The 14,184-nt window shown below is 37.0% G+C and overlaps 1 protein-coding gene across 2 annotated transcripts in view; it reads right to left on the bottom strand.

The window, feature by feature from the left end:
• Nucleotides 1-8,207: 8,207 nt before the first annotated feature.
• Nucleotides 8,208-14,184, bottom strand: part of LOC109061190 (chemokine-like protein TAFA-4) — a 40,508-nt gene continuing 34,531 nt past the window's right edge. For both annotated transcript variants that reach the window (XM_042734412.1, XM_019078317.2), the window contains exons 5-6: nucleotides 13,650-13,774; nucleotides 8,208-11,066 (exon numbers count right to left, since the gene is read on the bottom strand). In XM_042734412.1, the coding sequence (XP_042590346.1) occupies nucleotides 11,055-11,066; nucleotides 13,650-13,774 (137 nt within the window). In that variant the 3' untranslated portion in view covers nucleotides 8,208-11,054. The remainder of the gene's footprint in view (nucleotides 11,067-13,649; nucleotides 13,775-14,184) is intronic.

The following is a 14,184-nucleotide window of genomic DNA, read 5'->3' as shown; positions in this document are numbered from 1 at the left end:
AGCCTAATAATGAACAACTTGGCAAGACTTTTTGAAATTACCATCAACAGTATCAGTTAAAATAAAATATAATTCACCTCAGCGGCTCTATAGAAGAGACTTCAAGAATAGAATAGAATAGAATAGTTTTGCATTAGATGATTACATGTTAATTTTGAGTATTCTGCATATTCAGCTTTTAGGCTGGTTCAGATGTTTCATGTATTGCACTTCTTCAGCTTGGATTACAATACATGCAATGAAACTGTTTAGTTAGGACAAATTAATTAACTCATTAGTATGCAGTGACTTGTTGGACTGTCCTGACACATGATAGTATGCCGTTTGACACCATCACTGCTCAGTATGTTAGCACAGTCTTACATTATGGAATTGCTGATAATATCAACTCAGTAATAACCTATTAGCTGATGACTGTGTTCCCAATGCTTTTGTTACATTAAAAGGCTATTAATTATTGACAATGTAATTATCATAGCATTGTTCCTAATGTAATTAAAGTGTCACTAATGGATCTTGGGACCTAATTGATCCCCGTAACTCTCCCTAACCTCTTTATCTGACACTTATTTATTTTAATAGCTGCTCTATTTTTGAAAAACAATACCATTCATCCCTGCTGGGGTTTCACTCTGAGAGCCTTTCTGCAGATTGCTTTCCACTGTAGGCTGATAATCTGCACACACACACTTTATGGAATAGACTGTCTAAATAAACACTGAATGTCAGTGCCACTCTCTATTTCATTTTATACTGCCACCTGTGAAAAGTATCCACAAGCCTCTCTATGTTTCGTTCTACCAAATTGTGTGCAAAGGCAAAACCGTAATTTCCAAAATTTCATAATTACCTCTAGCAGTAATTGGCAATCTGCATGACAAATTGTTTTATTGGAAGCGTGTTTGATTTGTCCCTGACTGAAAGGAGGTTATTGTGTGTCGATGTTAAGCACATCATAATGTAGTCATGTTGTTGTGATTGTCTCTAGGCTGTGGAGAGACAGACGACACAGACGTATTGGTGAGACGTGTACACTGCAGCTTGCTGGGTAACAAGTCATTTCCAGCACAGTGTGAAATCTGGGTGTGATGGAGGCCAATGGAGACTGATGAGTAAACCAGTTAGGATCTACCAGCCAAAGTGTGTGGCAAACAGTGAGACACAGGCTAACATCTGCAGGCTAAGATGGCATTCAAAATTTAAATTAACCATAAAATGAAAATTGTCCCTATTTGCGTTCTTTTTACACATCCTGTTTTTATTGTGAATTGGTGCATATTATTCCAAACAAGATTTTTTGTCTTTGTTCAGCAAAATGTAATAACATGCTCAATCTCTGAACTTACATAATTATGACCTTTTTCTTTTTTTAACCCCACACCTCCAACCACCAGTCACAAAGGGACCATTTTTCACTTTTTGCTCATAGTCTTGTACATTTGCATATACACCGAAAGTTTCAGTGTCTATGCAAATGTAAGAGACTATGAGCAAAAGTGAAAATTGGAAAATTGTTACAAAAGAATACAGAAAAATTAAATGAATGACAATTTATTGCAAAGAAATGCATTTCAACTTTTTTTAAATAGTTGTATATGTATATATTAAAAAAATATTCAGAAAAACGAAATTCAATATATACTGTATGGTTTCTGCACTGGTTTCAGTCTGATTATGATTAACAAGAATGCTTTTATATATATATATATATATATATATATATATATATATATATATATATATATATATATATATATTCCATATATATTGTATATATATATTACTTTCCAATAAATTGTTATTCATTTATTTAATTTTTCTGTATTCTTTTGTAACATTTTTTTTAAATGGTCCCCCCAGTGTTTATGGCTTTGACTGAAATGTACATTATTATCATATTGACAACATATAAAATAGAAGCATTTTATGAATAACTTTAAAGATATAGCTGTCAATAAACTGACATTGTCAGCATATAAAAAGGTACATGTAAATGTTACATATGAATACAAATAAGATGACACTATAGCGCATTGAAAACAGCTAGAGAGAGAGAGAGAGAGGCCTGATTAACTGAAACTTTGCACGTTTCTAACAAACCTCCCCTGACCTGAGATACCTCTGTAGGTCGGCACGTCAACATGGTGTCTGTGACCCACCCCTCCTTCTGCTGACACGTTCGCCTTAGCGCTCCGGGCCCCTGACAGAACAGGGACTGACCCTCGGTTGCTGCCCTTGCCTTATAACTCCTGGAGACAGTCAAAGGTCATGGCAGGGTGGCAGCAGACGGCACTCCACAGATGGAGGACAGCCAGTGTTGTGCTCCTGTCACATCAGCATGTGGTGGTCTCCTCCTGAGGGAGTGAGGGAGATGAGATGAGAGGGAGAGCAAGCGAGCGAGGAGGAGATGGAGAGAGACCCCTTCCCCAGGCCTTAGTCAGTGTGGTAATGAAAGGACACAGGGGCAGGATGGGAAACATGTGAATCAGTGGTGTGTCGGCGAATGCCCTGAGGCACCTTGGCATTCACAGGCAGCTAGCAGGTGGCAGAGAGTCAGGCGAAGTCTGTACACGACACACACATAACCACGCGCTCCATCTATCCCTGTCTGAATGTCACAAACTGGGAACACAGCCAAGAGAAATCAGAGTTTTTGAGGGATTGGAACATGTCTATGTAAGCAAGAGGGAAAAGGGAAATAACTTATTACAGCTCAAAAGGGGATGACTTCAGAAGCCTGCGGAAGAGTCATGTCAAATGTTTGTTGATGTTTGTTTGGTCAGCATGGTTTTAATGATCTGCTCACTGAATTGTGCAGAATATGGACAAAAAATAATCGTCTTTTTTTTATTTTTATAAATCAAACACATCACATATTAACCTTAATTAATTTAAAAAAAAATGCTATGCAGAATTCCAACATAACACATGAGGTCTTTCTATTTATTTTTTATGAAAGGTCCTTTAGAATCTTTACCTTTATTATAACTATTTTTTTAATTGCATTGTAATAAAACATAAGTATTACCATTGTTGTTATTAATAATAATAGTTCTTATCTAAATAAATATACTAATAAATGAATATAAAATAATACAACAATTTGTATTGGCAAAAGTGTTTTCAGACACAAACGTTTTGGGAGGAGAGTGTTAAAATAAATCAAGCAATGCGATTTATAAACCATTGTGCTTGTCAAATTACTGGTATTTGTGCCATTATTTAATTTGTGCTGCTCTTGGTAGATTGCGTTGGTCATTATGGAAATGATCTGGTTGCGTTTGTGTTCTTTAATGTGCGCAATGTTAGTAAACCACACACAGAAATTTCCACTCCCATCTGCGCTTTTATGGAATTGCACTCTAATGGTAATTTGCCGTTTAGTAAATCTGGCCCTTAGTATTATATAAATATCAATATATATATATATATATATATATATATATTATTATTATTATTATTATTATAATTGTTAATGTCATTATTATTATATAATAATGAATAGGTCATGAATAGGTAACCTTCATGAATAGGTAACCCTCTATATAAAATTTTAAAAAAATTCAGTTCTGTACTATTCATATCTTTAGAAACTTTGGAAACTATTTTTATAATTTCTTTGAATTTTAAGATATTTAAACTGGTAAGCTAAACATCAACAATTACTAGCTGTAATTAGAGTTGAGTCTGTGGGTGAGGCTGTGGGTCTCAGTTATGAGTGCAAACTTTTCATCATCTGAATTCTCTTGGCACAGTGGGGGCTGTTGACTCTTGGGGAATGTTTCTGCTGGAGACTGGCATATAAACCAACTACTGAAGAAGTCAGAAATGACGAGGAGATGCTGCATATGTCAGAAGAGAAAATATGTCAATATTTATACTGATAGACTGACACAGACAGTGTGCAGCACAGGCCTAGTGTATCAAACGTCAATGTGACAGCTTCATGTTTTCAGCCCAAATGAACTTGCCAGTTTTATTTTTGAATATTTTAACAATCCCCTTTAATTTATTCTTTACTGTATTATAAGGGAGATTCAACAATAAAATATCATAACAATTCACTGACTCAATGATTTGGTAGCAGCAGTTCTGAAGTAAACAGCTCAATGGAGAGGAATATAATGAATGAACAATAACTTAAAATCAGTCTAGTTCTCACACACAGATATTGTATAAGTCCAGAAGATTTAGAAATATAGAGCATGAGTTGGTTTATATTTTAATATTTTGGAGCTAACTATGGTCATTAAGTGTAAATTTTTTGTTGTACAAAACAAAGAAATTAATATGGACTTGATGTTTTTGTTTGATGCCCAGTGTTTTAAGGCATTTTAAGGCAGTGTTTTTGTTTTGTGGTTAACTGTTGCTTTAAGATTTTTATTTTTTATTTTTATTTTTTCACTTCTGATTTTTCTCTAACAAGGAAACATCACTGGTCCACCTCCCCCCTTAAACCACTGTGACCTCTGAGGAGATATGACCGGATGCCATGTTTTGTTCAGTTGATCAGCTGTTCAGTTATGTAAGTGCACGCAGAGTCCAGTCACAGGTCTCCATTCCTGTGCACTCTGACACTGTATCCACTACAGGATCTTTATCTCGATCACACCCTGCGATCTTAAATACACTTCTTCTGCTGGAAGATATTAAACGTGACAAGCCTGCCAACACCTTCAGAGATGGAGAAAGAGAAAGAGAAAAACAGAAAGAAGAGTCCCTGGAATTACTCTCTAGAGAAAGTAGAGCTGTGACAGAAAATGTCATGAACAATTAGTGAAAGACATTTATGAGATAAATGCAAACATCCATGATAATTAACCATGCAATAATTAATACAGAGCAACAGAATGGGAGAAGTAAGTTTGTATTTGGATTTAAAACACAGCCAGGCAAATAATGGAAGACATCTCTAATCTGCCTCTCTCACTTTCCCCTCTCTCTTTTTTTCAGTATGAACATTCTTAGAAGGAAGAAAAAAGGAAGGAAGGACAAGGACAGGAATGAAGGAGAGAAAATTAAAGGAATTTAAAGAGGTAAATAAAGGGAAAACTGAAGGAAGGAAAGGGAGAAAGTGACAGATTGAGGAACCAATGGTAGAAATAGAGAATAGAAAGGCTGGAAAATAAAGGAAGGGAAGAAAAGGCAAGGATAGGATAGGATCCTATAGGATATGATAGGAAAGGAAAGGAAAGGAAAGGACAGGAGAGGAGAGGAAAGGAAAGGAAAGGAGAGGAAAAGAGAAGAGAGGAGAGGAGAGGAGAGGAGAGACGAGGAGAGAGAAGAGAGGAGAGGAGATGAGATGAGAGACAAGGAGATGAAAGGAAAGGAGAGGAAAGGAGAGGAGACACGAGGAGAGGAAAGACGAGGAGAGGAGAGGAGAGGAGAGGAGAGGAGAGGAGAGGAACAGAAAGGAAAGGAAAGGAAAGGAAAGGAAAGGAAAGGAAAGGAAAGGAAAGGAAAGGAAAGGAAAGGAAAGAAAAGGAAAGGAAAGGAAAGGAAACCCATAAAGATAAGGATGGAAGATAGAAAGGAAGGATAGAAAAAATAGGGTAAAGAATGACAGATGAAAAGGAGGAAGTAAAGAAGTAACTAAGGAAGAAAGATATAAAAATAAATATTGGAGGAAGTAAGGAAGCAAAACATTGAAGACAGGAAGTTAGAAAAAGGGGAGGAAAACAGGAAATTAAGCAAGTAAAATAAGGAAGAAGGAATAATTTACACATTTAGGCAGTACATCAGAAAATACTTAAGATGCTCGTAAGTAATTCAAAGACAATGTTAATTGTTTCACTTTGCGCAGAAATATGTTCATTTAATGCTCCAAATGCCTTAATTTCCAAGCTTTTCCCCTCTCCCACCCATGAAATCAGACACAATTTGTCAAGTAAACAAGCTATTAATCTTTTAAACGGTTACAAATCCTGTATTCTGGGCATGAATGATGCATTATGTATGATAGATATAAGGAAAAAAATTTTTACTAACAACAAACATTTCAACACTTGTTCTGTGCCAGAGAAAACAACATTTTCCCAGGCAGTTGTTTAGCACTGTACCCAAACGTTGCCATGGGTCGTTTGCTAACTGCAGTTTCTAAATCTTATCCTGCACGCTGCCTCCCTGACAGTAATTAAGAACGGCAGTAAATCATATTTCCACAATTTTTGGGGGCAAAGTTCTTTAAATAGCTCTTTAAAAAGAAATACTCCCAGGCTGTGTTGGGCAACATGTTTTTCATATCCAATCATATCATATTACATCATTTTCCAGAGGTTTTGAAAAGAGGTGTTATGGAGTCTCAACGCATATTTAGTCTGTTTGTATGATTTATGAATTGTTGTTTGGTAGTCGGTGTTTATGCTGTATGTGACCGTGAGAAATCTGTCCTTCTTGTCATGATACGAGCGGAAGGAAGGGAGACTGAAAGAGCGGCTTGGTTACAAGCCTCAGAGGTGATATCGCTTGCATGGATGTATGTATACCAAGACACACAATTGATTGTGTAATATCACATATGCGTGAGTTTTATCACTGACAAGCACATTTTGATCCATTTACGGACCGTATATGCGACAATATCCTGTATCGTTATACATATATAGATGAGACATAAGCAAAACATCACACACAGCTAGATTTAGTGTATAAACACTCACACCACGTGCCTAGCACTGTTGTTTCTCTCTCCGGGTTCCTCCATTACCGCGGCTCTTCTTCAAAGCACACAGATGTAACGAATGTCGCAATATCTGCTGCTTCAATCCCATTCGACACACTAGCTGTGCCATGACAATGTGCCTCCAGCACCAGAACCCTGGCCACGAGTGAAAGAGGGTGCCCACAGGCGTCTATGTTATCAGGCTTGGTCACATTGGTACCTCCCTTGGCACATATTAGTGAAAAGCAGGGTGGTATCAGAGGATAATGAATCAGGGATGTTCTTGAACCTCATATCCAGAGCAAACGCTGAGGTCAACATAGACTGTTAGTGTGGTTAATTGGTTTTGGGAGATAACAGATTCAGATTATTGTAGCACGAAGAGACAAACAAAGCTAATGGTTTTGGGGTCACAGGCTGTGTCTCACCAACCCTTTAAATGTTCACTTTCTCAGGTTCTCTTACAAAACACTAGCATTTTATTCAGCATTTGGACATGCAGGCAGTCCATTTATGCATTATTTATTATATTGTAAATATAATCACAGCTAAAGGGTATTGTTATTGATGTCTGCAACCCCTTCAGCTGTGATTATTATTATATATGTGATGTTTATTCACAATACAGTTGTAAGTCGCTTTGGATAACAGCGTCTGCTAAATGACTAAATAAATAAATACATAAACTACAATAAAAAAAAAAATTATGAATCAATAGCCTTAGTTAACTAGGATATCTTTTATCTAGATCATCTTTAAATATTCAAAAGTTTTACATATGTCAAAAATCGATGTTTTCAGACTAGACTGCAATGTCATTTATCTTTGAAAAACCCTTCCCATGTGTCCTCGAAATCCAAATTTTACGTCTCCTTGCAAATGTCCGGAACAGCAATAATTCTTTGTAGCTGGTCGTCATATGCAGTAATTAATTTCAGCTGTCAAAGCAAGCAGCACATCACTCTAATTCAAAGACCAGACGAGATGTCATTTGCTTTTCATACTTACTTTTCATTATTTCATAGTCTAGTATCCATAAATTATTCAATCTAAGCATTTTACATCATAGATTATTTATGCTTTGTAGCACTTTGACAAATTGTATTGTGACAGCGGTGCCAGTGGAGAATTCTTGAGAACTGGATATGAAGGGAATGTCATTCAAATTCATTCAGAGTTTGGGGACGATTCAGCATGTGTGCTCAGTTCTGTAATAAACATTCCCCAGTCCTGGTGTTTACAACGGCTCCCTCATAGCACATAATAAACAGTTGTTTATATCAAGGTTTCAATTCACTTTCTACACAAACACAGCCGTAAGAAACGTTCACTCCGTGTGAATGTGAATTAAACTCAATAACGGATGACAGTCCGAGTAGAAATAGCACTGCTTATGTTTATCTTTGCTTTAGGTTTTGTTTCTTTTCATTGCTGAGCAGAATTCTGGGTACATGCCACCCCATGGAGCAAGCCAGTGTTTAAGTGGTCTCCTGGGACACGGAGAGATTTGAGCACAAACAGTACAAACTCACTTATGAAATCTGTCTGCAATCGGCATTCTCTTTTGCTTTATTTCGACAAGAGGTTCAAGTCGCCCGGCAGAGCAGAACATCGATCCGCCAATCGAAATTGTGGGCCATGCACGGCACGTCTCCTCCCAGTCTGTTTAAAGTACATAGTGGTATAAAAAACAGTGGGTGTATATATACATCATTTGAGTATCATAGACTCACATGTGCATTTGTTCTGCCAATACCACTCGAACACATCTACAAATGCGGTGCAGCTGTGCTTTGAAATATCACTGACCTACTGGCGATTCTCATCTCATTTTTCTTCTCTCAGCGACAGGCTAGATCTGCAACAACAGGCCACGGCCACTAGGGAGTGGTGCAGAAATTGTCTTCAAATATTGATTCTTGAACCAAATGTGATGTTGGGTCAGACTACGTATCAGGTTCATCCTCAGAGCACAGCAGCCTCTCGGGATGACAAGCGAAGAGGCTTCATTCTGTGTCCGCATCAGGATTTAGCGGCTTTCTGCTTCCCGGGAGAACGTCCCAACACAACAAAGCCTTTTTCGCTGGATCTGTAGATAAACATATGCAGGCAGACACAAACATTCACACCTTTGCAGAAAAAAAAAAAAAGAGAAAATTTTCCAGCTGACCACTTGAAACGAGAACAGGATGAGCTTTTCCCAATAGCAGCAGACCTAAAAATACACTTGGACCATCCCAGGAGAGGGCTGGTGGTATCCTGGGCTTCAGTAATGAGAATTCGAGATGGCACTCGACCCTATCTCCCAAGGCTCAACACTGGAATCACAGTGGTTCTGATACATTCATCACAGCTCCCAAAGCAGACGGTTGGAGTCTGAAGGGGCTTTGAAGCCTGGAAGACGTCTGGGCAGGCCCAGGGCGAGCCTAGCGTACAGGGCTGTCTTGTAGGGAGAAAACCTCATTCGACACTTCACAAGCCACCAGAGTCCTGGGAAAGACATACAGAGATAAAGACACAATGGACAGCGTCTCTCTGCAAGTTCGATCCAACCCTGGAAAAGGTAATATTCAGCAAGAGCGAACAAAAGGGCCGATTCAAGTTCAGAATTCAAGTTTAGATTAGGCTAGAGCCTGTGGAGGGACACAGTGAGATTAGAAAACCAGTGTTGAATGGTGAAGCTAATTCTATTTCAAACTTTATTTTGTTGCAGTATCGGGCATGAGTTATGCCTCATGACATTGGAGCTTATCTTTAAACATGTTCATTATCTCAGTCGGCACATTGCTAACCTGTTTTCAGAACTTCACAGAGTACTTTTGAGAGCTTCACAGTTAAACCAGAAAGCAGAATGGAAAAAACAAGATACTGTATTTCCTTGTTTAAAAGTGCACCAAGTAACTTTCTGGTTATGTTTCACTTACAGATTACTAGAATTTTATACTGACACCTAGTGACGAGGATGTACTGCAAAAGTTTTTTGTTTAGTTTTTTATGCAGATGCATTTTACGGAGCCCCGCACATGGCATACAGGAAAAAAATAGTATGCTAAATTGTGTACACAATTTACTAATTTGTTCCCTCGATTTGCTAAATCGTGCACAAATTGTTAAATTGTCTGCATGGTTAAGCAAATCGAGGGAATGAAATAGTAATCGTGTGCACGTTTTAGTACATCAAGGGAACAAATTAGTAAATCGTGCGCACAATTTATTTATTATGTGAGGGGCTCCGTAGCATTTGGCACCCTCTTATTGATTTATTCTGAAACCAACAGTGCCTGGTTATAGGGGTTGCCAATGAGTTGTATTTTGGCAAGTTATGTGATCAAAGCATCATGGTCCATTATGCCATTTGCAGAATAAAACAACTTTTATTTTTAAGTTATCAGCATTTTAAACACATTTATCCATAGTATTAATTTATTTAGGTTTTAAATCTAGTAAAAAAAATTTACTTAGTGCACCTTTAAGTGGTTTGTGGATCTTTTTACAGGGTAACATAGATTTTTAGCCAGCTGTCAAACTTTTTTTGAAGGGGATTGCGTCTGTAAAGCTCACATTACATAACATTATACAGCAAGGAGGAGCTGTATAAAACTGCAGTTTACCATTGTTTTACTGATGACTAAATCACTTGCATTTCTACTTTGCACATTTGTGAAAGGAAGCTTAATAAATGTTTCTCTCTTGAATTCCATCTTACACAGACAATAGAAGAATAGAAAATGGAAAACTTCTCCATATGATCTTATCTAGTGCAGAAAAGTCGCCCATGAATTTTTTTATTTGTTGTTATGATCCTATTCAGCAACCTTAATTAGAACTGCAAGATGACTTAAAGGAAACATTGGATCCAAAAGAGCAATTGATATCTTGTGAATCACACATTCAGAGCAATACCCACCCTACACATGAATATAAAGTTTGCTGTGTGCTGGAAAGCGGATAAACAGTGTTCAACTACTGTCTCATCATCATCAACCTGACTAACATACATTTACACACAGACACACAAGCTCCAAGACAGGCCTGAACTGTCCACAGTTTGTCCTACAAGTCCCTACTATCTGTCTCACACATGCACACACATACACACAAGACAGCCGGTGGAAATCCAAAAAGTCACTTTCAGCTGACAAATGCAGTCTCTCACAGGAGCACCTGTGTGTCCAGCATCTTTAATGGAACCTCGGGTTTATACAGAGATCCTTGTCCATCCTCATATCTTCTGTCGAAGCAAGGTAGCCATCTATAGTCTACAGTGAGTTTGTCCATCTTTCACATGTATGGAATCCTCTGCAATGTCAGTGTCTTAAACAAGAGGGTCTTATTTTCCATTAGGGGTTGGTAAGGAGTCTTGAGGCTCTTGGTACAGCATCAATGGTTCTTGCTATCGAGTGACCTATGAATAAAAAGGGAGGTAGGATTAACATATTAGAAAATCACTAGAATGGCAAGCAATGTGCATCGAGATGTTTAATCAATATTTTTGTCTTTTGCAGTAATATATCGTAACTTTCTAAGAAAAAAAATTATATTATTTTTCATTTATTTTATTTTTTTCAGAGAATGTTTCATGTTTTAACCATAATTGTCCTTATATGTTATGGTAATACATGTACTATATAAGAAAATTATATAGTATATTATACTGTTGTATTATATATAGTTGAATACATTATTATTTTATATAAATTATATATATATATTTTTGTTGCATGTAAATCTCAGATAGAGAGAAGTAGGAAGTGTGCATGCATGTTTTAAGATAATATATCTTGAATTAAGTTGATTAGTTTTTCTTGTTTTAAACATGAATGTCCTTATATTACATTACATTTATGCTTAAAATAATTTTATGCTTAATAAACTCACTGTTAACAACAACGTTTGCCTCAATAATCAACTAATTTGCTTCTTATTAATAGTAAGGTAGTTGTTAAGTTTAAGTAAGGGATAGGATTAAGTGATCTAAAATATGGTCCTGCAGAATTAGGCATTAATATGTGCTTTATAAGTACTAATAAAAGCCAGTATGCTAGTATTATGCATGGCTCATAAGTAACTAGTTAACAGTGAGAAATTATCCTTAAAATAATGTGCTACCATAAATACTTGTCAATGGGGCAAGAAAAAAAATATACTGTATACAATTTTGTTCCTGGGTTAAAAGTACAAAATTATTAAATTATTTAAACATTTTAAGTACATTTAAAAACATTATTAACATTATTAAACAAATTCTATAATTTTAAAATTATTTTTAAAAAATTATGTATAGCCTACTATTTTAAATAAATTATGCATATTTGAAGTGTGCACTCAGACGCTTTAGTGTTGGAAAGAGACATTAAGCTGACGGCAGCTGTACAGCAGAAAGGCAGCCAATGGAGAAGGATAATAAAAACATAAAGGACAGATATTAAGCGTATGGTACAGGAGGAGAATGTAAAGATATAAGAAAGCAGATGGCAAGAGACAGAGAGAGAACACAATATGAATCCTGGCTCATTGCCACAATCTCCTGTGACATGTGTGCTGAAGCCTGCTGGTTACTGTTCCATTTCCACTGCTATTAAACACAGAATTAATGCTCACTGGAGTAAGACACACCCTTCCGCCTCCCATCTGTGACTCATTGCAGCCTATTGGCTCCTGTGGTGGCAGAAAGCGGGGCTTAGCCCACTGACAGTCAACTCAGCCAATAATGGACTCAGAGTCATTAATCCTGAACGTAAACCCAGAGCCGTCATTCATTTCTCGTCTCTCCCTCTTACCAATTTAATTAGGACTCTTCATTTGAAAGCCTCAGAGGAGCTCATAGCCATAATGCATTTTAATGAACACAACAGATGTTCTGCTGTTACTTTATAACTCTGAGCAATTATTCTTATAGCAGTTGTGTTCTCACACACCGTTATTTCTTTAATACTTCACCTGTAAGTCACAACTGCATGAAACGTTCACCGAACAACTGGCGTTCACCGAACAAAAAGAAGCACATCTCATGTCTCAAAGTCTCATTTCTGCTCTTTATTTTGATTTATGAGGTAAGCATTTACCTCATTTAACTTTCTTTCCATACAGGAAGTAAGTTTTAAAAACCTAATCTCAGCAATCTTATCTATTTTTAGCTTGAATACTGACATTTTGAGGCATTAAACCATAGGTCAGATGAGCTGATGCACAAAGCGTACATGTTTAATTGAAAATGAGTCCATTTTCCTGTTCGCTTTTATGCCTTTTTCAAGTCAAAGCTAGCATGGACCAACAATGTTGTCTCTGCATGTTTGTCTAGGCTCGGCTTTTGAAAATTCTCCTGCAGACTTTGAAACTTTTCTCTGTACGTCTGAAGTCCTTGGGGATTTATTCGCTGAGGCACAAAATCTGTTGAGTTACTCTGAAATTTTATATATCTTCAAGCTTTGCTCATTCTTTAATAAGTCTCTTTTATAAAGTTTGAGTGATGCGTCTGCCTATAACATATTGTAGGGATGTACTGTAGCACCACTTAAAAAAAAAAAAAAAAAGAACTTTGTCCCTGCAATAATGTGCCCAAGTTAACATTTGAAGAGGTGTGTTTAATTGTTTTACAAAACCCTACAATTATGTCTCATAACATAGCCCTTCTTGCACTCTCAGGAGCTTCAGAGAACCGTCTTATAAAAGTAAGGCCTCAACAAAACGTTGCTTTGAAGAACGGTTTGCCTGAGAAAAAGGAATTGGGAGAAGGGGTCCTCAAAGAAACGCCCTTTGAGAATACTTCTTGGTAGTGTTTTGATGGCATATATAGTAGCTCTTAGAAAAGTCTGTTTAAAAGGTACTTTTTCTCTTTCAATGGGCAGAAGCCTGTTTCTGTGGCAGCCTGGTAAGTATAGCATGTGTCAGATTGTAACCAGGTGTTAATCATTGTGGTCCTTATTTCCTTAAGAACCAAATAAACCAGGTCAGCAAAATGCTACTCGCTTTTACTTGGCCCACTCACCTTGGTGGTTTTGACTTTGTTACCGGTGCTGCAGGACCAACCAGTCAGGTCTGGAAGAGCTTTACACTCCTCGCCATCCAAACATGGGTGCATTTGGCACCACCACTTCTGCAGCACAATGGAAGCTGAAAAAGAGATGGAGAAAATGAAATATTAAACTACTCTCAACATTATTATCTTCAGAGTATCTCATTGAACATCACTTTTCTCATATTTTCATCAAAAGTGACCATTTTAAAGCCTGTAATAATGAAAAATTTCAGGTGTAGGTTTGACCTGCAGTGGCAAGATGACTAATACAGATCACATCACTTCTCAACAGAGAAACATAAAAATACATAAAAGATCAAGACTTCAAGAGTTTTTGCTGAAGCACAGGCTGCAAAAAAAGTTGTTTAGACCATACAAGAAGATAATAGTGTGAAAAAAGTCATTTTGCTACCAGCTTGATTTGTCATAACACAGGAAGTGATGCTCCATTATCCACTCTGAATAGTGGTACATTATTATACATTATTATACACAGATTCTCCAT

Source organism: Cyprinus carpio, chromosome B11 (assembly GCF_018340385.1).
Source record: "Cyprinus carpio isolate SPL01 chromosome B11, ASM1834038v1, whole genome shotgun sequence".
In the NCBI taxonomy this organism is placed as follows: Eukaryota; Metazoa; Chordata; class Actinopteri; order Cypriniformes; family Cyprinidae; genus Cyprinus; species Cyprinus carpio.
This window is presented reverse-complemented; position numbering and strand designations above follow the sequence as displayed.